Raw genomic sequence first — 26,449 nt, forward strand, 5'->3', positions numbered from 1 at the left:
GAATTTGATTAGTGTCAAACCTTGGCTCCGAAACGCCTCCGTTTTGGAACGTTTCGGCTCCCAAACGCTGAAAACCCGGAAGTCAATGTTCCGGTTTTTGAACCTTTCTTGGAAGCTGAACGTCCGACACGGCTTCCGCTTGTGTGCAGGAAGCTTCTGCAACCACTTGGAAGCCAGCGCCTCAGCTGTCAAACATTCTGGAAGCCAAATGGGCTTCTGGAACGGATTACGTTCTGACAACCGAGGTTTGACTGAATATGGTCAGGATCACTTGTTTCCAAAATGCACGTATACTGTTATGCAGATGACGACACCAAAACAGGCAACGTGTGTCAGAGTTTGGGGCCACCCCTTTCAGTGGTTTTGCCCGAAACCTCGGCTTCTTAACAAATGTGTCCCATGCTGGCTGCCGCAGCACTCGTTCTGCACATGTGCACAATTACCAGGAGCAAAGACACAAACATCCTCTTATGATCCATCTTTATTTGTAAAAGTCCAGATATAAAATCTCATTGTTTCTTACAAAAACAAAAAGGCACATTTAAAAACTACTCCCGCCTTCCACTCTCACCCCTGGACTCTGGTGGGCACTCCCATCCCTCCCCCATTCCATGCTTCTTCTAGCCCTCGGCCAATCGCTTCCGCCCCCTACAAGGGTTCCATCTTCCTGCATTCCAGAAGCTCACACAGCGGAGAAGTGTCAGAGTGCAACCAAATCTGGCCAGTAGTATTCTAGTAGTAGGTTTCCTTTTCCACCCAGCCTACAGAGAAAGAAGGAAAAAAGATCCACATCAAGCTGGGTTTCTCCTTTCTCAAGTTTGCTGCATGTCCTCAACATCAGATGCAAAAAGTTAACCTATTCTTCTATCTAATGCCTCTGACCGATGTTAATAGTTGTGAACTATTATGCCTACAATCCAAGCCCCAAAACATCACTTTGAGGGCTTTTTCTCCATCTTGGCAGAGCTATGAAATAAGGTAGCGGAATCCATATTTAATCCACCCAATGAACCCCTCCAAAATTGTAAACATGCTTGCAGCATCCATGCATGGACTGCACTGCTTACTGGCTAATGCTAAATTACTTTGAGTGCCTCATGTAACAGCCCCCCTCACGCTGCCAGACCACCACCACGCAATGTATGCACACCACGCAATAATAACGTTGCCAGACAGCAGACTCTTACCTCCAGGGCTGCGTCTGATGATGAGTTTTCTCACTTCATCATACACAAAGATGAGGAGAGAGTAGGGGAAGGCGCAGAACCACCATGTTGGTCTGCAAGATAAGAATTCCAGTTTTAATACATACTTGTATGAGGTTTAGATGAAGTCTTCACAAACAAGTGCTAACATACAATTTAGGATAATCCCAGCTCTTTAAAAACAAAAATGACTCAGTCAAGGAATTAAGAGTGGTAGAAATTACAGCAAGACCAACCACAGCAAGAGAGGGAAAGCTTAGATAATGATCGGCTTCAGGCAGCTGATTTACTACTCACTTGAGAGGATACATCCTCAAAGCAACATCCATTCCGGGGCAGTAAGAGAGGAAAGCTGCCAGGGCAGTTTCTTCAAAGAGACCAAATATCAAGATCTTGTTCCTGTGGAAGTTTTAAGGAAAGTCAGCCCTCAAAGAGGTAACCTTTATTCACAACCCTGGTTTCCGAGTGGAAAGGAGCACAAGCTATGGGGCTCAAGTTTTTATATTTACACTTTACGCTTACTTTTTTCACCCTTTCCTCTAAGGCAGTGTTTCCCAAACTTGGGTCTGCAAGCTTTTTTTTCTTTTGGACTACAATTCCCATCATCTCTCACCACTGGTCCTGCTAGCTAGGGATGATGGGAGTTGTAGTCCAAAACCAGCTGGAGATCCAGGTTTGGGAAACACTGCTCTAAAGTAAGCCTACCCGGCGGGGTTTGTTGTGATAGGAAAAAGGAGAAGGGCAGAACCAGGTGTACTCCCTGATAAGGCTGAAAGTCAGTGACTCTGACCCAGTGTCCCCCAGGGAGACACGGCTGCTTAGGGATTTGAAGCCTGGTCTCTCAGGTCCTAGACCAACACACCAACCACTACAACACTGGCTCTGTTTGGCAACCTGGTTTCCATTTCACATGAAATCTGGCACACACTGCGTTCAGCATCGGCAGCACAGAGCGATTCCCATTTTAATCTCAATCTATTTTTGTCTCTCCCGAAAGGCTCAAAAGCCAACACACAAAAACTAGCCACTGAGAAAGGGGGGTTGTCGGCAACCCACGACTCACTTCATTCCTTGCTGGAAAACAGAATTCCTTCTGGTCTTGCAGATAACCAAGTCTGCCCACTGCACCACCACAATGCTGACGAAGAAAGCTGTGTGGCAAGTGAATTCCACAATTTTCCTTTGCTCGTAAGTCTGAGGGATTAAAGCAGAAGAGAGACTGTTTTCAAACTTTGTCCTTCCTACTTGTGGCCATCCATAATGCAGCTAACGTAACTCTTTAACAGTCCTCTTAAGCTCTGAAAACTCACCCACTGCTGTCCGTAACTATCCTCCACATCATTAATCCACCGATCATCCCACGACACTCTAATCCCCAGCAAGGTGGACGGCAAGAAGCCGTTCTCTGCAAGGATCACGAAGTAGGTGAAGAAGCCTCCCAAGGCCTGGATCATTCCTATGCAAGAGAAGAAGGGGAATTAGTTCACCATGGGCAACTGCTAGAAAACAACGCTTTGAATTAAGAAACACCTGGGACACAGATGCGGAGGCCTCCTTTCAGCCAATCTTCAAGGTGAGAGAGTGAAGCCACACCTGTGCTACAAAAGCTCCAGTTGCATTTGCACTGAGCTACTGTTCTGATGTTCTCAATGTAGGCAGAGCACACAAAGGCTACGTCAGCTATCCCCCATTCTCAACTGAGACGTCGCTGTGCCCCAGCAGTCTGCAGCACAAGAATGCACACCTTCTAAATTTCTGGCCATGCCTGCTTTCTTCATCATCCTCTGCACTTGAGGAGCCAGCTGCTTCTAAATTAACACTTCTGAACTGTGTAAGTTAAGACTACCAGGAAGTCTGAAGCTCTATGTGATTCTGCCCTACCTCCTCCCACATTATACAGTCATACCTCGGAAGCTGAATGCCTTGGGAGTTGAATGCTTTGGCTCTCGAACGCTGCAAACCCAGGAGTGTGTGTGTTCCGGTTCGCAAACATTCTTTGGAAGCTGAACATCTGCTTCCAACTGTGTGCAGGAAGCTCCTGCAACCAATTGGAAGCAGCACCTTGGTTGTTGAATGATTTTGGGAGTCGAACAGGCTTCCAGAATGGATTCTCTTCGACAACCAAGGTAGGACTGTATATTTTAAGCTCCTAATTGGCTAAAGTAAGATTACACAAAGCAGCCACCTCCCAGTAGCAGGTCGTGTGTGAAGGTCCCTCCCCACTGAAACAACCTCTTTCCAGTTTTGACTATGCCCTCCTCTGCCCTCTTTCCTCCCTTGCTCAGGATACAGTGATTGTCCACACACTGCCAGAAATGGCCCAGGGGAAAGGTTCAGCTGCAGGTCCACACCCCAAGCCCTCCATTGTCCTGTGCCAAAAGTTGGATCTCACACTTCTCCCACATGTAGGAAGATTTCATGCGCCTCAACTGTATGAACCCCTCAAACAACTCCCAACAATACGGAAGGGCCAGATTCCACCGTATGCAAGCTGCAGTCAGTCCACCTCTGCGCCAGCCAACTGCTTCCTTACCGATCTGACCGTAAGCCATGCTGATCAACCTTTCATTCACCAGTTTGTCTGTCTTGGGGTTTCTGGGCTGCCTCTTCATGATGTCGCTTTCTGCCTGCTCATACGCCAGAGAGATGGCAGGAACCTTTGGAGGGAGAGAGCATTAGCTATAACTTCACAAGTTTCATTTCCTGCATGAATCTGTCTTGCCCATGCCAAAATAATGATAAAAATACAAGGGGTTTGGGGAGAGGGGGAAAATCAGTCTTCCTAAGCAAGCATTTTAGAAGACCTGTGCAATATGAACAAAAGCCTCAGGAAGGATGTAGGCTATTGGGTGCAAAAGTGCTACCAAAGTTTTAACAAATAATAAACTACACCGCCTACCAAGTCAGTCTCAAGGCAGTGAACAATACATTTTAGAAATATAACATCCACATTGGACTCAATCCCCTGCTCTGCACTGATAACCAGATCTCCACAGGCTGCAGCACTAAGACAGCCTCATCTGGGACAGGCAGGGGATGAGGCTGTTAATGTCAGGGTCCTGGATTCGAATCCCACGTTGGGTGAAAAAAAATTCTGCATTGCCGAGGGTTGGACTAGATGACTGCCATGGTCCCTTCCAACTCTACAGTTCTGTGGTTAGTTGATTGCAAGGATCGACTAGAGCAACAGGGAGGAGTCTGCGCCTTCAAGTAACTTGGCTTCTTCAAGTTGTTTAGGGCTTTACAGGTCAGAACCAAAACCTTATTTATGGCAGAAATAGATAAAAAGATGACTTACTAACCATATCAGTCCCCAAGTCAATACACAGGATGGTGACTGTACCCAGAGGCAGGGGAATGTTTGCAATGATGAAGATGAGGAAAGGCGTGATTTCAGGGATGTTACTGGTCAAGGTGTAAGCAATTGACTTCTTCAGGTTATCAAAAATCAGGCGGCCTGAGACAAAGGAAAGGGGAAGAAAAGGACCGTCTTCACAAGGTAGCCAGGACTAACGTCCACACAAGCCACAGACAGCAGGTTTCATTTCACACTGGTGTAGATAGGAAAGAAATCACCTCAGCAGACTAAACTTAACTGAAAGCAAAAAATAATCTAGCGCCGAGGAGCAGGAACTAGTTCCACTTTGCTGGCCAGCATTCAAGTCCAAGGAAGCTTTCAGCACACACACACACACACACACACACACAAATGCGGAGCCCCAGGTACTGAAAGTTCTTGGAGACCTGGAATCTGACATGGGATGGGAGGAAGGAAAGGGAAGTGTTCTGCTCCTTGCATTCAGGACACCAAACCAGCCACAGGGATGCGGAACTCACCTTCCTCGACCCCAGTAACAATGGAGGCAAAGTTGTCATCCAGCAGAATCATGTCAGCTGCCTGTTTGGAGACATCAGACCCGGCGATACCCATAGCAACGCCAATGTCCGCCTTCTTCAAAGCAGGGGAGTCATTCACACCGTCTCCTGTGACAGCTACAATGGCTCCCTGGAAGGAGAAGAGGGGGAGGAAAAGGACCTTCAGTTCCCAGATCCAAACTGCACACACATTAGATTAAGCTGGAATAGCCCCTTTTCTCCCCCCAATAGGCCTCACCCCCCGACCCCAGTTTAGCACCATCAGCTTCAGTGAGGGTCCCCTCGGCTTACCTGGCGCTGGCAGCCTTCCACAATGATCAGCTTCTGTTGAGGAGAAGTTCTGGCAAAGACTATTTCTGTGTGGTGTCTCAGGATATCATCCAGCTGCTCACTGGTCATGTCCTTCAAATCGGAGCCATGAATGACACAGGCTTTGGCATCTCTGGGATTTAAAAGAAGAGAGTTTTGAGAACTCCTAAATGTTACACCAAATCCTGCTCCTTCCCCCTCCACTGTGGGCCCCTTTCAGCCAGACCGGGCTGCTGATCATGCTCATGGTTTTAGTGGAGAGTCCACTGGGAAGACCAAAGTGGCAAAATACAATATTCTAGTAAAAATCTACATGGCGCCTTAACACTCTGGGCGCCTTACAGCTCAGGGACTGCCCAATCCCTTGTATATGCCTGCCTGAACATGGAGTCAGTGTTGGTGGTCCCCCATGGATGATTCATGGTTCATATCCACCAGGAACTGATGGGCGGGGCATAAATAATAAATTATTATTATTAAGTATTATGGGCTCAACTTTTGGCTGACTTCAGCAGGGCTCCTCCCTGTTGGAACTTCCACTACCTTCTGAAGACTTCTTATTTGACGCACCTTGGAAGTCCCTTCGCCTTCCAAGGCATGGCTTCCGATTGGCTGCAGGAAGCTCCTGCAGAAGCCCAGCAGGACGTTCAACTTCCAAAAGAATGTTCGAAAACTGGAACGATCACTTCTGGTTTTTGATTGTTTGGGAGCCGAGGTAAAACTATTATTCCAGAAGGCATTTTAACCAAAGCCTGATTTTACAATTTTCACCGAATTTTATGTTTTCTGTATTGTTTTTCTTACACACCACTTGCAAGATGATTGTAGCTGAGTGGTGTGTGTGTGTGTGTAATTTTATTTAAAATAAAACGATGAAGTCAGCTCAATTGAGAGATGAAGCAGCAACACAGCTTACCCAACATGCTGTTTACCAGTTTTCTTCACCTATTTCTTAACACAGACACTTGCTGTTAAAATTCTGGAATTTACAAGGCGACGGGCAGGACCCCCCCCACCCTCCCTGAGACAAGCTCTACGGTCCATTTCCACCAGACAGCTTCTCAATACCTGGGGTTGACCTGGCTGACTGGGATATTGAGACGAAGAGCAATGTCTTCCACAGTCTCGTTGCCCTCGGAGATTATGCCAACACCCTTGGCAATGGCTTTAGCTGTGATTGGGTGGTCGCCTGTCACCATAATAACCTGGAACACAAAACGGGGCAACATCAGTCTGTGGCAGCTAGAAACAAGAACAAGATGGAGGAAACCCATCTCTTCAGAATGCCACTGTCCCTGAGCAGAGAGGCGAGTGCTGCAGCAGTTTATTCAAGAGGTAGGGCCACCACCAGCAACCATGTTTTCACACTTGCTTTTGAGATGGAAAAGAAGTTGACAGCTTTCCCTGGACTGAACCTTCCTCGGCACACAAATAAAGCCCCTTTTCTGTGTTCTTGGGTGTTGCGGATTTACTATTTTAGAGCGACGGGGAGAAGTGGCTTACCTTTATTCCAGCACTTCTGCATTTGCCCACGGCATCAGGCACAGCAGCGCGAGGAGGGTCAATCATAGAAATCAACCCAACAAAGCAGAGATTCTCTACCGGGAAGTTGACTTCATCCGTGTCAAACTGGAAGCCCTCTGGGAACTGCTCATCGGGAAGAGCCAGGTGGCAAAATCCTGCCGACAAATTGAATGGAAATGATTTCACGTGCTCTCTCATGAGGGGAGCAGGTGCTGAGCCTGGCTATTTTGATTGCTAAGATGCCCAACAACATTTGAGAAACCCTTGTGGAATCCAGCGTTTGGGCTCTGGGGGAAGCTAGTGGAAAGTATTATTCAGAGAGAACCAGATTCTCTCCTTCTATGTGAGGCTGCAGCAAGCATTGAAAGCTTAGAACAAACAAAGCCTGACCAATGTTTCACGTTATAATCTATGCAAAGCTACAGAGCCCAACATGCATTGCTCTGTTTCAAGAGTGATTTCTTGGCTGTACTAAAGCAAGTACATTATTCTAAGACGGACCTGGAAAAGAGTCCACAGAACACCTTACCCAGCACTCTCTCCCCCAGGCCTCCCAACTCAAGGTAGGCATTCTGAAAGGCATCTTTAGCTTCTTCATCCAAGGGCTGCTCTTTCCCATGGATCAGGATGGTGCTGCAACGGTCCAGGATTCGCTCTGGGGCTCCTTTCATCACAAGCAGGTACCGCGATTCTGATGTGTTTGCATTGTTGTGGATCGACAGCTGCATTTTTGAACAGCGTAAGAAAATTGATTTCGAGGGTAGCATTTCATCTATGAGGGTGGTTCGGAATGCACTAAAAAGTTCTACACAGCCTCAAACATCTACAAAGCTCTTTCAGACAAAGCCACAACCTGACTGGCATGGAACGAAACTGCACCCGAGTTAAATACAGAACCAACCTAGCTGTCAGGGCAGGTGTCGGGAGCAGTAACTCACAAGGTATGAGTGAAGTTAACTCTTTTTTCAAAGAAACAAAACATCTTGGGCCTCCCCCCACATTCTTCCTAAGCAATCTGAGACTGATGCCTTGTCTGTCTCCACTCTGCCCTCTTCATACCTCTGTGGGTTCTGGGAGACCAGGGAGGTGGGGAGTTGGGACACAGCATGAGGGGGAGACCCCCTGGCTTTTTCAGCCTGCCTCATCTCTCCCTCTTGGCCCCGGTCCTCTGCCTGATTCTGGGCTGCTCTCTGCCTCTTCCTGCTCACTACACTCTGTTGCCTCTTCAGCTTCCAACACCTCCTTCCCAGTCTTCTCCCTCTGACCCCTCGTCATGCCACCACCAATACCCTGGGGCAGTGACGCCTTGCACTCCTCTGCATCTGGCCAGTTCATAACATTAGCCCAAAGTGAAAAGTTGCTACCTTTGATATAACAGCTACAGTTTACGTGAAATGTGGTGGGTGTTTTGTGAATACCCCGTTCTTACCTGGTATTTGTTGGTTGAGTTGAACGGTATCTCCACCACCTTGGGGTTTTTCTCTCGCAGCTCCTTGACTGACCCACAGCACAGTTCAATGCATTTGAGCAGCGCAGATTCAGAGGCATCCCCGGCCACGGACCTCTGAGAAACAAGACAGGGGTTCACAGTGAGTAGATGATGAAGTCCTGGAAGATGAACCTCCCTCCTTTCCGATTTCCCCATTCTTTAAGGTAACCCAGTGGCCAAAAAGGAGGAAGTTGCTTTACACACAGTCAGCACTTTGGTCCATCCGGTTCAGTATTATCTACATGGAAAGTGAGGAGCGTTGAGAAGTCAGACAGAAGACTTTCCCGAGCCCCATCAGGGGATGCTGCTGCTGGGGACTGAATCTGGGAGTATGCAAAGCACAGGCCACACCCCTGAGACACAGGCCTCTCACCAGGTTTCTCTTCAATAGGAAACAACCTTTTTCAGTGGAAGGGGCTACTTCCGAAATGATGACACAACAGAAGATATTGAGCACAGCTGCTGCCCGTCAGGGAAATAAACTGGAGATACTCAGAAATAAGTTAAATTTGCTCTGCTGGTAAAAAGAACACCTATCCAGCGATGGCCAAACTTGGCTCTCCAGCTGTTTTGGGACTACGATTCCCATCATCCCTGACCACTGCTCCTGTTAGTTAGGGATGATGGGAGTTGTAGTCCCAAAACAGCTGGAGGGCCAAGTTTGGCCCTGACCTATACCTAAAACCAGGCCTGCATAAGCAAGGTTAACACAGACCAGCAGCTTGATAACGATGATGATGATAATTTCCTGGCCTTGCTGCTTGCCCAGAATTGCAAAAGAAAAAAAAAAGGAGAGGATGTTGTCAGATGTCTCACAGACTGATCAGTATGGCAAGCACAGGTTGTACAGGATTACTTAATTCACACTTCTGCACTATTGCGTTTTTTCTATTCCTAAGTTAGCGTAGGCTTCCTTCAGTTTACTTTCTTTTCCTTACAGCAATCCAGTGATTCTGGGCCATAGAAGAATCCACAGAAATGTCCACTGACAACTTGAGAATAAAGAAAGGTTGCCATTCTGGCCCTGGAGGTGCTGCAGAGCTGCCTCTGCTGCTGGCAGAAGCCTCTCACCCCCCAACCTGCATCCTCTTTCGTGATGCTTTCGCACGGAGGGTCAAGCGGAAGCAGTGAGCAGCCCCTGTGGTTAAGCCAGGGGATGAACTCACCTTCAGAATGGGAACGTTTTCCTGGCCGGCCTGAAACACAGCCCGGTTGCAGAGTCCAGCCACCTTGGATAAAGCCGTCCAAGTGGGAGACGTCTTGTCGAAAGAGGCACCTGTGGAGGTGGGAAGCAGCAGGGATGTTGTCAGACACAAAACCAGATGGATTGGCTTTGTCCCATTACCCCCCAGCCCCCTTTGTCACCAAGTATGACTTCAGGCATACAACAACTGTGCAAATCTCCTGTGCATGCTGGCAATTATGGACGGTCTGTACAGTACTAAAGTGGCAGCTTAGGCCCAGCCTGGGAGATGCCACTAACTGAAGCACTAAGCTCAGGACTTCTGGGTATATTATATAGAGAGTGTGCTGAATAACGGCTGGTTTTTATTAATTTTTTCAAAGGCAGCATGGGCTTTCTAAACACAGTAAATTAATGTAGAATCCAGCTTTCTTGTGATTACACAGCCATGAATGCTCCTTCAGTCAGGCTTTGAATGTGTTTCTCCTTGGCTACACTGGGAACACAGAAACGATTTCATGCAATGGTAAGAGCTTCTGTTGTAGAGCCTTATTAACACTTTTTTTGGGGGGGGCATGCTGATTTACGTGTTTTGACTACCAGCAAGAGGCAGCCGTACCACAGAGCTTATTTATTTGATGGAGAGAGCAGCCAGCTTACCACTTTGGTTTTCTGTGGTGTCGGCCTCATGGATTTGGTTATCAAACCACATGTGGGCAACCGTCATGCGGTTCTGAGTCAAGGTGCCAGTTTTGTCAGAGCAGATGGTCGAGGTGGAGCCCAGAGTTTCCACAGCTTCCAGGTTCTTCACCAGACAATTCTTGCGGGCCATGCGCTTGGCAGTTAATGTCAGACAAACCTGGAGAATGACAAAGAGAAAGGCTTGCATTCAACTGCCAAGGAAGAGGGGCAAATTGGCTCTGGAAGGCATGTGGCCGCCCATCTCTGCAGCAGTTCCTAACAACAACAACAACAACAATTTATTTATACCCCGCCCATCCGGCTAGGTTTCTCCAGCCACTCTGGGTGGCTTCCAACAGAATATTAAAATACAATAATTTATTAAACATTAAAAGCTTCCCTAAAGAGGGCTGTCTTCAGATGTCTTCTGAAAGTCTGGTAGTTGTTTATTTCCTAGACATCTGCTGGGAGGGCGTTCCACAGGGCGGGAGCCACCACCAAGAAGGCCCTCTGCCTGGTTCCCTGTAACCTCTCTTCTCACAGCGAGGGAGCCGCCAGAAGGCCCTCGGAGCTGGACCTCAGTGTCCCAGCTGAACGATGGGGGTGGAGACACTCCTTCAGGTATACTGGACTGAGGCCATTAAGGGCTTTAAAGGTCAGCACCAACACTTTGAATTCTGATTGGAAATGTACTGGGAGCCAGTGTAGGTCTTTCAAGACTGGTGTTATGTGGTCTCGGCGGCCGCTCCCAGTCACCAGTCTAGCTGCCGCATTCTGGATTAATTGCAGTTTCCGGGTCACCTTCAAAGGTAGCCCCACGTAGAGTGCATTGCAGTAGTCCAAGCGAGAGATAACTAGAGCACGCACCACTCTGGCGAGACAGTCCGCGGGCAGGTAGGGTCTCAGCCTGCGTACCAGATGGAGCTGGTATACACCCATTCTGGACACAGAATTGACCTGTGCTTCCATGGACAGCTGTGAGTCCAGAATGACTCCCAGGCTGCGCACCTGGTCCTTCAGGGGCACAGTTACCCTATTCAGGACCAGGGAGTCCTCCACACCAGCCTGCCCCGTCCCCCAAAAACAGTACTTCTGTCTTGTCAGGATTCAACCTCAGTTCATTAGCCGCCATCCATCCTCCAACCGCCTCCAGGCACTCACACAGGACCTTCACTGCCTTCACTGGTTCTGATTTGAAAGAGAGGCAGAGCTGGGCATCATACAGATATCAGCACTGACTTACTGTGACAGTAGCGAGCAGCCCCTCGGGTACATTGGCCACGATGATGCCAATGAGAAAGATAACCGCCTCCAGCCAAGTGTACTCAAGGATCAGTGAGAGGATGAAGAAGGAAACGCCAAGGAAGACGGCCACGCCAGTGATGAGGCGGATGAAGTGCTCAATCTCAATAGAAATGGGCGTCTGCCCCCCTTCCAGTCCGGAAGCCAACGAAGCAATGCGGCCCATGACCGTACGATCGCCAGTGTTGATGACGACACCACGAGCCGTGCCTGGAAAACAGTGGCAAAGTTTTAGCAGCCAAGTCTGCGGGCGTCGGGAAAAACAATATGTATTTGCTCACTCTGTGTAAAGGCAGTTCTGCATGTTAAGGTGGCATTGTAAGTTTGATGTAAGCAAACTAGATACTCCCACTCTCATCATGAATGGTGGCATACGGTTTTCACAAGAGGAACTTTACCAAGTAAACTTTCTTAGAAAAGACACTGCTTGAGAAGCTTCACTGCGCACAGCTTCATAAAGCAGCTGGCAGCTACTACCCACAATTAAATATATATATATATTATTATTACCCTGCTCATCTGGCTGGGTTTCCCCAGCTACTCTGGGCAGCTTACAGCACATAAACTATCATAAAACATCAGACATTAAAAATTTCCTGATACAGGGCTGCCTTCAGATGTCTTTTTAAAGTCAGTTAGTTGTTTATTTTCTTGACATCTGATGGGAGGGCTTTTCACAGGGTTGGTGCCACTACCAAGAAGGCCCTCTGCCTGGTTCCTTGTAACCTCACTTCTTGCAGTGAGGGAACCGCTAGAAGGCCCTCGGAACTGGACCTCAGCATCCGGGCAGAATGATGGGGGTGGAGACGCTCCTTCAGGTATACTGGGCCAAGGACATTTAGGGCTTTAGAGGTCGGCACCAACACTTTGAATTGTGCTCAGAAATGTGCTGGGAGCCAATATAGGTCTTTCAGGACGTGCGTTATGTGGTCTTGGCAGCCACTCTCAGTCCCCATCTAGCTGCTGCATTCTGGATTAGTTGTAGTTTCTGAGCCATATTCAAAGTTAGCCCCACATAGAGCGCATTGAAGTAGTCCAAGTGGGAGGTAACTAGAGCATGCACCACACTGCAGACAGTCTGCAGGCAGGTAGGGTCTCAGCCTGCATACCAGATGGAGCTGATCAACAGCCGCCCTGGACACAGAGTTGACCTGCACCTCCATGGACAGCTGTGACTCCAGAATGACTCCCAGGCTGCGTACCTGGTCCTTCTGGGGCACAGGTACCCCACATTCAGGACACGGGAGCCCCCCACACCTGCCTGCCCCCCGTCCCCCCAAAACAGTACTTCTGTCTTGTCAGGATTCAACCTCATTCTGTTAGCCACCATCCATCTTCCAACCGCCTCCAGACACTCACCCATGTCACCTTCGCCTACCCCCTACTCCCCAAAGGGCAAGATGCTACACCTTCTTGACAAGCGGATGACAAAACAAATATGGCTACGAAAATATTGGGGGCAGCTTGGGCAGAAATGTGATCATTCTCCGATTCTGGCTAAGATATGGCTGGAGCTGGGCCTCCCTTTGTCTGAAAGTGATCCCTGTTCTGAGAGAACACAAACGCAAGCAACTGTGTTGAGGTTTTTGGCCGCACAAATTATCATCTATCAGCATCATGGGCCAACAGAAAAGGCAGCTAATCAAGAGCTTCCCTTGTTCTGAAGTACCCATCACTTCTAGAACTCCTCACACTTCAATGCTCTGCTGGTTCATTTGATCATAAATTCCAAAGTGGGTATTACCTTCAACACAGTTGGTAGAGAAGAAAGCGATATTTCTAGTCTCCAGTGGATTCTCATTTGTGAAGTCTGGAGACCTGGTCTGGGGCTCCGATTCACCCGTGAGGGATGAGTTGTCCACCTGTGCGAGGAAGCATGTTGTTGAGAAAATGCACGAGAAATTGCACCCTTGTGGCAGGCCAGGTTACTCTGCAGGCTGCACCTCGGTCCCTTAAGCCTCACTGCATGCTCATACATACCTTACAACCATGAGCTGAAATAATCCTCAGATCAGCTGGGACTCTGTCCCCTCCCTTCACCTCCACCAGGTCGCCAACAACCACCCCTTCAGCATTGATGCTCATCTTCTCCCCATTTCGGATCACTAGAGCTTGCTGCAAGAAGAAGAAACAACACAACTTTCAACTTTACACCTGCCAACACCCATGCGCTGGATCAGCCCCTTCGCCTACCCGTGTCTCGAGACAGATGTATGAACAACAACAACCACCAAAAGCTGAACAAGCAGCGCTTACGTACCTGAGGCACCATGTTTTTGAAGGACTCCATGATCTTTGAACTCTTGGCTTCTTGGTAGTAAGAGAAGCAGCCAGTTATGATGACGACAGCCGAAAGGACAACCCCAAGGTACAACTGCAAAGAGATGCACACACTGCATTAGTTTTAGGCGAGAACCCGTGGTTTTTTTTGAGTGACAAATCCTTCAATTCCCAAACAGTGGGCCTGGGGTCATAACATTAGTTGTATTCAGCATGGGGGGCAAGTCAGTCACTTTGTCCGCAGTATGTCTCATCTTGCCCCATAACCCGGATAATAAGGTGATGGCGGAGGAATAAACAAAAGGGAAAAAGGAAAAACAAGAGGAAGTACAAAGCATTTTCCAGATCACAGGGGGGAAAAGACCAGCAACATGATGCAGACTGCCACTGGTAGATCACTTTAGCAGAAGTGTTTGAAATAAAGTAGGCCGTAACACCAGTTAAGGCGTTAGAAACAACATTGTTAGAAAACAATGGAACTATGAAAGGCAGATATTGGATCAGACATAATGGGGAAACATGCTAATGAACACAAACGAAGAATTTAAAAGCTTACTACAAGCTCGTTCACATGATGGGAATCAATACTTCCAGTTATGTCTGAATTGGGTCATACGGTTTAGATTCAAGTCAAGCCTGCCATGCAGCTTAATGCCATAGTGAAGCCTCCCCAATTCATATTCATTCTCTCTCTCTCTCTCTCTCTCTCTCTCTCTCTCTCTCTCTCTCTCCCCCCCCCCCCCACACACACACTTATTAACTCACATTATCATTATTTGGTTCTTCCTCTGTCGCTGCTTGGATACCATATGCCAGAAAACAAAGAATAGCTCCAATCCACAGCAGAAGCGAGAAGCCCCCAAATAGCTGCCGACAGAATTTAACCCATTCTGGGGTGGTGGGAGGCGGAGTGAGCGAGTTGGGGCCATCCCGAGCCAAGATCTCTTGGGCGCGTGCAGGAGTCAGACCCTGAACACAGAGGTGGTGGAAGAAGAGACATATTACAGCATCTCCCCTAAGGAACATCAAAGCACACTTTCCATTCCAACTACTGATGGTTTCTGAAATGCAATCACCACCGCCGCCAATAGGCGATCTCTCTCTTGCTGGCCTTTCCTAAAAAGCTAGCTAGCTTGTTCCCTTATTAGAGATGGATTTGCTCCACTTTGAGAGACTTCCAAGTAGAGCTGTCATCTAATCAATTAACACTTCCTAAATTTGCAAAGGACAAAACAACCGAAGGAGGCAGAGCATAGATTGCCTTTAAATGGTTTGTGTATATTTTCACAAGCAGCTAACACGGACCAGCAAAAGTCCTATGGCTTCCAACATCCCAGACCATTAGCCATGCTGTCTGGGGCTGGTGACAATACAACTATTGGAAGGCAGCGTTGGCAACCCTGGTACATGCAGGTGCCATCTTAAAACAGACATTCTTGTGAGAGTGAAAGGGAAATGCCATTGCCAAGATGGCACCAGTCACCAGCAGTTCTTTTAATAATTACTGATCCTGGAAGGGTTGTATCCAGCTGCATCATACTCAAGAGCAGACTCACTGCTATCAATGGACTAAAATCAGTCATGACTCACTGGTCCATTGATTTCAATGGCCTACTACAAGTACAGGTGGCAACCATTTTTGGCATGTCCAACTGATGCGTGATTGCTGGTGAGCGGGTTCTTTTGGACCAGGAAGAAGGTGGAATGGGGGGGGGTGTAACAAGATGGGGCACACATCTACATGCTCCGCCTCTGTGCGCTGTGCTTGGGGGCCAGGAAAGCAACCCCTGCGTGAAATGGTCGCCACCGGTATGACATAGCATAGCCGGATAAATTCCAACACTAATACCGTATTTTTCCCGTGTATAAGACTAGGTTTTTTACAAAAAAAAAGTTTAAAATTGGGGCTCGTCTTATACACAGGTAGTGCTGAGAGGTGTTTGCTTAATTTGGAGTCGCCCCAAAATAGGGGGCGTCTTATACATGGGGGCATCTTATACACAGAAAAAAACGGTAACTTTTTAAAAATGAAAGGATGAGCCCCGTGTAATTGCAGGTGGCTTTTTAAAAAGTGAAATTAAAGAGATTAAAGACCACAGCCCTTTAATCCAGCTTGCATTATTCTATCTCTTCCAAGCACGAAACAGCCCCAGCACAATTTTCCAGCATTGTTCAAGAAATCCCATGGCTCTTAAAAAAAAATTATAGCAGAATGTAAATGGCAGTGAGGCAAACAACTGCTAAATCTCAGAAACCATTCAGGAAATGGGGAGGTAACAACTTTTGAGTGGGACAGTCCAGTGTGGAAAGACTAGGTGCATTCAAATTGTGACTAAAACATTAAGCATGAAGAAATTTCTTTTTCACCAGGAGGGCTCTTTAGAATGTTATTGCAAACCAGAAATGGGGGGGGGGCACTCCATAGCTGGCCACCTTACCCGGCTGAGATCTGTACCATATTTCCGATGAAGTTCATCCAGGCTGAGTTTGTGATCATCCTGCAAAGCAAAGTAAAGATTAGCAAGGCATAGGTGGTGATTTTATTTCACCCAAGAAATTCAGAAATTCTATGCAATGCAATTAACTTATGCCAAACACATTACCCCCAAAATGGTGACAAGTGTTTCTAGCTTAGTTTCATATTAATTGGGGTTTATATGTGTTAAGCCTTTGCTAAATAGTAGAAGCAGACATTCCAAACTGAAAAAACGGGGGAGGAAGGCAGGGAGGTTAGGGTGGGCTGTAGCTTCCAAACTGCTAGTCTAAACTGAGAAGCAAAATAATAATACTAGATATGACTAGATATTTCTCTCTCTCTTTGGTGGGGATCCTAATGAAAACAGCAGGTTAAAAAAAATCAGAACAGTGTTTCTCAAACTTGAGTCCCCATCCGTTGTTGGACTACAACTCCCATCATCCCTGACCACTGGTCCTGCTAGGTAGGCATGATGGGAGTTGTAGTCCAACAAAACATCTGGGGACCCAAGGGTGGGAAACACTGCTTTAGAAGGACAGAACAAGAAACAGCCCCTTTTAGGTTAGCTTAGCTTGTTATTAAAAAAGGTAGCTATTTAAAACGCCTTTGTTAACAACCAATGTGTTTTAAAGGCTGAAACCATGTAAGGTAAGTCCCACTGAGTTCAGATGAGATATACTCCCAAGAAAGCATGCAAAGGTCTGCATAGCACTATCCAGTTGTATCCACTTGAGAATCCAGCTATGCAACATCCTGGTTTTCCGAAACGCTTCTAGAGTGAAAGGCTAGTGGAGAAGACAATCAAACACAATGAGGGACCCAATCTGTGGTGAAGGTGACAAAACAGCAATGCTTCACCACCGCTGAACCTTTAGAAAGCTGTCCAAGAAAGCTTTTCTGAGTAGCTTTGCTTTCTCCAGCTTAGGCCCAGGGGGAGCAATCCAAGAGCCCTTGGGAGGCCTGCTGGGACGACTTTGCCAGACATTTCAAAGATAGAATCACTCCTATTGATCAGATCTCAAGTCCGACTTTCTAACAGCCATCTGGGATGTCATGAAAGCATTGTGTCTAATTTCGGGGTGGGGATCTGTTTCAACTGCTGTTGCTTCAGGATAAATCAGGCTTCCTGCTTGTGTACTCAGCCCTTGTCTATGGAGGACTAAACCTAGGAGAAGAGGACTGACTCTGGATCCAGGGGTCATTAACGTCTACATGAAAAAGGGAGCAGCCCCGGCAGCCTTTAAGGAGGCGGCGGCAGCAGCAGCAGCAGCACATCTCCTTAAAAACCTTCTTAGGCCTCGGACGACTATGGTAACTGTTGTCCCGTCACTAATAGCCTCTTTTGGGGCTCGGTGCTTGAATAGATGTACCAAAGATGGGGTCTCCTGGGCAACTCATTACTGAACCTCATTTCAGTCTGGCTCCAGACTTGGTTATGGCACAGAAACCTCTCTGGTTCTCCTAACAAGATCTTTGTTGGGAGAAAGACGGCAATCTAACCCTGTTCTTTCTCTATGGGACCAAGGAATGTGAAGGAAGACTTTCTCCTGTATTACCCCACCTGCTCTGTTAGATTGTCAGCTGAGACTTGAAGTATGTGACAATCAGGTACCTTTCCACTTGTGGCACCCAGTTTATGGAATGCCCGCCCTCTCAAGGGGGACTCGTTTAGTATCCACAGTTTTCCCGCCCCACCCCAGGGGTCCAGAGAAAACTCCTTATGTTTTCAAACCTTAAAAAAGAAAAAATGCAAATTTTCCTGATGGCTTTTGTTTTATTCGCCAGTTGCTTTATTATGTGTTTTGACTGTTTGGACGTTAATTGTTTACACCATACTGGGACCAATTTTAGTGAAGGGCAATACAGAAATATCTCAAATAAGTAAATTCACCACAATACTTATTGCATTTGTTTATTTCAGTCAAATGATTCTCAAAGGCAACACGCTGTGATACAGAGAACCCCAAACTCACTTCTCTCTCTCTCTCTCTCTCTCTCTCTCTCTCACACACACACACACACACACACCGACACAAACACCCCAACCCTTAGTACACTGGTTGATGTATGGAGTCAAAGTGTTTTCTCTTTAGCTCTGCAGCCCTAAAGCTCCAAATGTCAATTGCTAAATTTTCCTTGCCATGTTGTTATTCTAGGGAGGCAGCTTCCCCGAGGCCAGAGTGTCCTTCCCTTATATTTATATTTCAAAAGGTAAAAAAAAGGTAAAGGCCCCCTGGACAGTTAAGTCTAGTCAGAGGTGACTATGGGGTTGCGGCGTTCATCTCGCTTTCAGGCCAAGGGAGCCGGCGTTTGTCCACAGACAGCTTTCCAGATCATTTGGCCATCATGACTAAACCGCTTTCTGGCACAACGGGACACCGTGACAGAACCCAAAGCACATGGAAATGCCGTTTACCTTCCTGCTGCAGCGGCACCTATTTATCTACTTAAACTGGTGTGCTTTCAAACTGCTAGATTGGCAGGAGCTCGGACAGAGCAATGGGAGCTCACCCCGTCACAGGGATTCGAACTGCCAACCTTTTGATCAGCAAGCCCAAGAGGCTCAGTGGTTTAGACCACAGCGCCACTTCCGTATATTAAAACATATATTACAATTTACAATATACAAGAGAGAGAGAGAAACTGTATTTTGATGCCAACCAGATTTTATTCTTTTAAAAAAGAGGGTTGTGGGAAGAACAGGACAACTGTCAGAGGAATGAGAGGCTGAAATTTTAGGCAAGAGGACAACTTATAGAAGGTTTTGGCACCACAGCAACTAGGCAAAACACTGCGCCTCACACTACTTTTGTTACAAATTTGTTCCCAAATTTATTCCCCCCAAAATATGATAGCTAGCCAATAAAGCCCAGGAAAGTGAATGAAGCTTGAATCTTATAGCTAAGTTCAGAGCAGGAAACAGGGCACGTAACTGAAATTTAGGAAACCATCTTTGGAAAGTCTGAAAGGCCAACTCTTGCTTCATGAGCTGAGTCACCCCCACCTCTAGATGTCAAAAGGTCCTTACCAGCGAAACTTCCTTTTTCAGTTCATCCATATCCTTTTCCTTCTTCCCCTTTTTCTTCTTGGCTCCATGCTCAGATGTAGCCGCAGGCTCATATTTGTCACGTCCAGTCTGTAAGAAAAGCCAGAAATCATTTGCCTTGCAATGAAACAGTCCATCCAGCTTCGTCATGTCAAATTCTGACCCGCCCCAGCGCCTTGAGCAAAGTGCCTTCACAACTCTGCTGCCAGCCACACCTGAACTGGTGAAATAATGTGCAGCAATTAAATGTGGAACCTGATGGAACCAGGGCGGATAAAAACCAATGATTTTTAAATATATATATATATTTTTAATCGGATTTTTTAAAATTTAAATTGTATTTTTAAAATAAAATGCTTTTGGAGGAAAAATCTTTCTAAATATACTTTTCTATTTAAGTTACGTTATAGTCCAAATGATATTTAACAGGAAATAAGGACTTGTTTTAAGTTTTTCATGTGTGCTAAAACACAGTTAATTGTTTAACAACATCAGTTAACAAACATGGATACATATGCTATAATGTTATTGTTTCAATTAATTAAATTGTTTAAATTGTTATTCAGGAAATTATTATTTTCCTCCTTGCAATAAAGTACAGCAGAAAAGTTGTCCAAATATAAACAGTTAACCTATTAAACCTCACAATAATTTCATAATTGTCTGTCAATGTATTTCTAATAGTATAACCAAATCAGTAATTTTTGAGATAACTGTAAAAACTACTCTGAAAATTTTTTATTCCGAAAATGAAACCTTTATCTGGTTGTAAATATTAAGATTATACCAGCAGGAATGAGTCTTTCTGTAAAAAAAAAAGTAGAAGATTTAAATCAAGTCTTACTGACTAGTGATTTAAATCAAATCCACCCTGAACCTGACAGATACAAAATGCTCTCTACCTTTCAGTTATAGGTCTCTCCATCAAAGAGAAATTAAAACCTGTCTGTAAGAATATTAGAAGCAATTACTGTGGGGACACTTGAATTCTCCCAAGCGCTAAAGCCTATTGAACATAGCTGGATTTGCTTCTGAGTGAACCAAATTGTGCTGCAGAAAACACAAAAGCAACCATCACAGGGGCCAGGATTGTAACAATGACTTCCACCAGCTGTTTGTGGTGCACTTTGAGAGGTTTACAATTAGGTACAATAAAAAGCCATTTACAAATTTGAAATCCAAGTGGCAAGGGCAATGAATGAAAGCCTAAGATTCCACATAAAAACCCAATTTAACTGAATTTTAAAAAGGGAGACAAGCACATCTTTCATGGCAGATATTATTTAACAAATATACTGAGAGACTCCTGGTCAATGCATCACACTCACGGGGACTCACTGAGAACAAAAAAATCCCCTTCCATTTAGAAACTACCAGAGACTGAGTAAAAGCACAATGGCTCAGGTCTTAGAGGTTCAAAGTGGATTTGCACTATTGATAATGAATTCATCAAGTTAACCTTTACAAGGATGGAAAACAAAAGCAGGCAACCTCCAAGACCATTTGTTTCAGCTCAAGTGGCAACTGTTCATCTGGAAGCTCAAACCATGATTTATGTTCTGAACTATGGTTAGTACAAAAGGTCAAGGGACCCCTGACCATTAGGTCCAGTCGTGGCCGACTCTGGGGTTGCGGCGCTCATCTCGCTTTACTGGCCAAGGGAGCCGGTGTACAGCTTCCGGGTCATGTGGCCAGCAGGACTAAGACGCTTCTGGCGAACCAGAGCAGCGCACGGAAACGCTGTTTACCTTCCTGCCGGAGTGGTGCCTATTTATCTACTTGTACTTTTTGGTGAGCTTTCGAACTGCTGGGTTGGCAGGAGCAGGGACCGAGCAACGGGAACTCACCCCGTTGCGGGGATTCGAACCGCTGACCTTCTGATCGGCAAGCCCGAGGCTCTGCGGTTTAGACCACAGCGCCACCCGCATCCCTCTTGGTTAGTACAAACCATAGTTTAAATATGGTGCCTGAGTTGAGCCAATGTGAACATGATTCTTTTTCACAGTGCAGCAAGCCCCCTGTAAGATATGTGCACTTGCATTGTCAGTCACACTACAGGAAACCGGAAACATTCTTTAGAAACACGACATTCTGCATCCCGACTAATTCTGTTAAGAGCGTGGTCATTTCTAAGAACATCCCATAAGAGTCTTATCACAAGTTTAGCACAATCCATCCATTTCATGCTGCTACATCGTGGAACAGATAGAAAGCTTTTCCCAACGATTTATGGACTGGATAAACAATCTGACCATGTTTGGAGATAACAATGAGCCAGGATTCCTTGCTTGAGGAATTATGGCTTACTCAAACCATAACGGGAACAAGCAGCATGCAAGTGTGTACAGCCTGTTTGCTCCCACACTCCTCCTTCCTTCACACAAAGGGCAAATGGAAACAGGAATGGTTCCAGTGATCAAGCCAGGGTTTGTAAGCCGACAACAAACTCTGGATAAAGTAAGCACAAAACAACAACAACCAAACAGCCTTCTAGGTCCAGAGACAACATGCCAAATGTCAACGCCAAAGGATGGAGGCTTCTTAACTTAGTTAAGTGGGAAGCTAATACAATTCTCCTCAATCCTGCTTTTGTACTCAAAATATTCATCACCAGTATAATGAAGCCTGCACGGGGAACTTTTGCACAGAAACACCTTCTTAATGTATGGGGGAAAGATGGGGATGCAAAGTGTCATTTCAACTACTTCCCCTATTGTCCGACAGTGGAGACCCTGCCCCCCAATCTTCCATCCACTTTGGGATACTAGGATGAGCACATGGAGAATCTCGTTCTACAAATAGAGAGAGTCAATTAATGGTTCCAGTTCCAAGCAAGCAATTCCAAGGGGAGCCCTTAGAAGCTGGAAGCCTGAAACAGAGATTCAAGCTGCGCTCTTGTGAACACTTGCCTGGGAGGGAGCCCTTAGGAACTCAACGGGCTTCCTGCACACGTATAGGCCTGCAATGTCAATTTGGCACACCATTGCAATTTTAATTGTTTTAAGCCACCCTGTATTAACTGTGCACATTTATAAGGTAGTAAATATAAATAAATAAATACATATGGATGCTGTACTTGCTGTCTTGTCTGACTGGATAAACTAGGCCAAGCTTTTCAATCAAGCTGACAGGAATAAACAGTGATAACCTGTTGATGTTAACTTAGTGGAAGTTTTATCCTTTTACCACAGCCCTTTTGGAGTTCATACAATTGGCAATATAGCTAAAGGCAAGCAGAGGCCAGAAGGCTACTGACAGAATTACGAGCTCCACATGCTGATTCTCTCAAAGTACCTAAAATCCTATGTAATTAAAGAATCAAAGAGTATTTTCCTCATACTTTTACAGTGCACTCAGGGCTCTGTTATAAAACTACAGGCTGTTTTTAATAAATGCAGTGGAGCTTTATCTGTGCAGAAGATGAAGCTGAGCTGAAAATGCTCAACATACCTCATATTTTCCCTTCTCTTTTTTAAAAAAAATGGGGGAGGTGGAAACAGTGAAGTCACTTAGGAAGGAAGGAAGGGGGGGGGACCTGTAGTGCCATTGTCAGAAAGAAAAAAAACCCACTTCAGCTCTTCCAGTCTCTTTGCTTTAAATAGCATTGAAATGCAAGAAATCTTAGATTAACAGCAGATAAGCCATACCAGAGACTGCTTGACACAGGCTGGCTTTCACTGCCCCTTCCGCTTCCAGCTCAAAAGGAAGTACAGCTTATAAAAAATCATAAAGAGGGTACTGAACACAAGCCCAGCTTTATTATTTCCATGCCCTCATTTCAAAAGTGGCTTGCACCCCCCCACCCCACAATCCAGTTCACATGCCTGGAAAATTCTGGAATCCACCCCCCACCTGCCCCATTTCTTTGTGAATTGCTGAAGTGGACTTAAGTGCTCTGCAGATTACATGCCAGGGCCAGCACCAATTCATTCTGTCAGCCTCTCTTGGAGGCAGAGAGCAGAAAGAGCAGAAAACACACATTTCCTGCTTTGGGTGTAGGTTATATATATATGTGTGTGTGTGTGTGTGTGTGTGTGTAGCATGGCAATGTCAGAATTTGGGCAACACCAACTTGCTTCCTCTCACCACCCACTCTGATTGGAGTATTGGGCACAATGAGACATAAATGAGATATAATGAATCAACAAGGTTAAGGCCTCAGAAATCCGCTTGGTTCTGGTAAATATACAGCAGAACTCCAGGAAGTGCAAACCTGAGCAGAAAAGAGAGGCCAGGATGCTGTAAGAGGTCAGGCAGGTGAGAAAGGGAGACAGAGCCAATACAAAACAACCAGTATCATCCACTGGTGTTATTCAGATAGACAGGGAAAACAAAGCCACAAGGCTGATAATGTTTCCATTTATGATGCAAATAACTACAGCAAAGCATCTTTCCAACAAGCAGTTTGAACAATCGAGTCTCTCAGAACAATCAGCATTTCAACAGGGATGATTTAAGCCACGGATACTGAAGGAGGCACTTAGTCATAGTAGATCTGTGACGTAAACTGAAATATTCTCCTATATACACACATACAATTATGAAATTCTTTCTGCACAAAGTAAAAAATAGTTCTCTGTCAAAGATTATGCTAAGAACTTGAACAGTGGACGGTCGGGTTGAGAACGTGATCGGTGCGGGACGCATGTTCGCAACACACAGTGTTTGCAAGACGTGTGGGTTGCGATGTGGAGCTTCTGCACATGCATGACCGCCAAAACCCAGAAGTAACCCGTTCTGGTACTTCCGGGTCTCGGCAGTCCGTAACCCGCAAAAACGCAACCTGAGGCGGCTGTAACCCGAGGTATGACTGTATTGTTTAAAGCAATACTAAACTGTTTACACTTTTGAAAAAGCTAAATATTGTCGAAATGCCCAATGTTCAGATGTTGCGGTCTTACACATACTTAGCTGACTGCAAGATGCCATTAATTCAATGGGATTACTTCAGAGTAGAGGATTACATTGCAAGTCATGTTGGCTAGATATACAGAAGATGAAATATATAATGAAGACCATTATGCTTAGACATGAGGCGCAGCAGAGTGAAGATGCTATGCCTTAAGCCAAGAGTTCTCAGCCTCAGCCTCTCATCTGCAATACAGGCATAAAACTGACCTATTTTAGTGGGTTGGTGTAAGAAGAATTATTAAGCGAAAAACGAGGATACTGGTGCTGCCTTCAGAAAGCAACATTTTTCTTCCTCCCTCCTTTCTGGGCTGTCTTTTGTAAATATGCCAAGAGCTTCTCCATATTTTGAGCCTTGTGCAACTAGAACTGCTTGTGCCATATCCCAAATGTAAGACAAAGCTGAGGGTTAGACAAGTAGGAGCGTTGCTCTTTTCAATCTGGACAAGATAAAAGCCAGAGTACATAAAACAAAGTCCCTGGGAATCTGCTCTGCTATTATAGTGACATCATTAAAACAGCATCTCAAGGACAGCTGGAGCTACTGTTTCTGTGGCTGCAGGAACAGAACAATGCTTATCTTCCTAAGCCGGCAACTCTCCCCACCACCAATCGCCATCTGGGATAATCAATGTACCCCACAAGGGAAGTCGGACGCTGGCTGCTCTGGAAAGCCAAAACTGGCTAAGGCAACCAGCCACCATCCCCATTTCTGATCTATTATTGCTTGAGAATGGCTACTGAAGGGAGTCAGAGAAACAACTGGATACTGGGAATCAGTGAAGAAAAAGGGACCGTGTGTACTACTCAGTATCTTTAAAAAGTCAAGATAAATCACCCACACACTCGACACACAAACAATTACAGTGGTACCTCGGTTTAAGAACAGCCCTGTTTACGAACGATTCGGTTTACGAACTCTGCAAAACCAGAAGCAGTGTCCCGGTTTGTGAACTTTACCTCGGTCTAAGAATGGAATTCGAACTGTGAAAGGGCACCGGCGGCAGAAGGCCTAATTAGGGAAAGCGCGCCTCGGTTTAAGAACGGTTTCGGTTTAAGTACGGACTTCCAGAACGGATTAAGATTGTAAACTGAGGTACCACTGTATTTGCAGTTTTGGTTGCTACCCACCCAGGTTTGCAGGCAAGGAGACAGCTATTTCTTTGGCTTAGGGTTCTCATCCTGAACTCCGGGACTGCCTACTTTTATCAGCTAGAAAGCCTTTTTCAAGAGGAGTGAGCCCACTGCTTAAGGAAGTGGTTCTCAAAGAGAGAGGAAGTGGAGGATGGCAAGTGTGGTGGGAAAATTCAAGGAAAAACAAATAAACATTTGCCAGGGTTCAGCCAGTATGAAAGCAATGTTGCTACACCCTTGTTTTCATCAGTTTGAACGTGAATTGAACTTCTGCACTGAGGCTAGAACTCTATGAACAGGCCAGCGGCTGGCTGCCTTCTGAGGAACCTCGGCCAACCCACCTCAATGTTTTCGTCGCCCAGCAAAGGGAGCATTCAAACTGGATCCCGCTGCCCCATCACCCAGCAATGGAAAGTCCACCAGGGGCCTCTCCTTCTCCAGCTGCCACAAACAGGGGCCTCTGAAGGACCACACTGCCCTGTGGGGAGTGAGAAGCAGCAGAAACAGCTTCTTCCAAAAAGAACAAAACCCCAACATATTTTTTTTTTATTTAAATAGTGCTTATTGGTGTAATGATCTTACATTAACCACTTTGTGAGGTCCCTCTGAAAACCTTAAATGAACATACAATTTATCTGTGGAAGAAGCAGTATATCCTCCAACCACTAGACCATCCTACCCAATTTAGCTACTATGCCTAGTCCACACTTAAAATTGATCTCCAATTTTGCTTAAAGAAAAAAAAAAAAGGCTAACCATATTTTGCTTTGCTTTAGATCTCTACCTTGTAGGGGATCATAATCTCCATTAGTGCTAGAAATAGATCTGAATAAATGCTGGCTTTTGTATTTCACAGAGCTGTCATCCCATCTTTGTTTCCCTATCCTTTTGGGAAAACCCAAGATCTATTGTGCTAGGCACAAACATAGTCAGTCTACAAAGAGCTTCCTGAACTTGAGGGCTGCCACTTACTGTACACAGGACTTGAGCCAAACCCTTTTTTTTTTCTCTTTTACCGTTCAGCCAATGGAAAAGT

General features: G+C 45.9%; 2 protein-coding genes across 2 annotated transcripts in view; one reads left to right on the plus strand and one right to left on the minus strand.

Moving 5' to 3' along the window:
• The window catches only part of NDUFA1 (NADH:ubiquinone oxidoreductase subunit A1), a 62,138-nt gene that overhangs the window by 25,315 nt on the left and 10,374 nt on the right, over window positions 1-26,449 (plus strand). The window lies entirely within an intron of this gene.
• Window positions 464-19,461, minus strand: ATP1A1 (ATPase Na+/K+ transporting subunit alpha 1). Its single transcript, XM_081844880.1, has 22 exons — window positions 19,354-19,461; window positions 16,288-16,347; window positions 14,615-14,818; window positions 13,830-13,943; window positions 13,550-13,684; window positions 13,314-13,431; window positions 11,511-11,779; window positions 10,247-10,445; window positions 9,570-9,679; window positions 8,344-8,478; window positions 7,444-7,636; window positions 6,894-7,069; window positions 6,459-6,595; window positions 5,373-5,523; window positions 5,043-5,211; window positions 4,508-4,662; window positions 3,739-3,862; window positions 2,516-2,661; window positions 2,269-2,399; window positions 1,503-1,604; window positions 1,188-1,279; window positions 464-761 (listed from the first exon to the last, which is right to left on the minus strand). The coding sequence occupies exons 1-22, from the start codon at window positions 19,381-19,383 to the stop codon at window positions 733-735; spliced, it is 2,979 nt and encodes a 992-aa protein (XP_081701006.1). The 5' UTR covers window positions 19,384-19,461; the 3' UTR covers window positions 464-732.

Source organism: Podarcis erhardii (assembly GCF_964252035.2).
Source record: "Podarcis erhardii genome assembly, chromosome: 17".
Classification (NCBI taxonomy): domain Eukaryota; kingdom Metazoa; phylum Chordata; class Lepidosauria; order Squamata; family Lacertidae; genus Podarcis; species Podarcis erhardii.

What these genes read in the sequence shown, in the direction of transcription:
- ATP1A1 (XM_081844880.1), bottom strand. Translation starts at nt 19,383, where the DNA reads ATGGATGAACTGAAAAAGGAAGTTTCGCTG. An exon ending in CACCACAGAAAACCAAAGTG is followed by an intron (nt 9,680 to 10,246) that starts GTAAGCTGGCTG and finishes CCACCTCCACAG; the next exon opens with GTGCCTCTTTCGACAAGACG. An exon ending in TGGAAGGCTGCCAGCGCCAG is followed by an intron (nt 5,212 to 5,372) that starts GTAAGCCGAGGG and finishes TTCTCCTTCCAG; the next exon opens with GGAGCCATTGTAGCTGTCAC.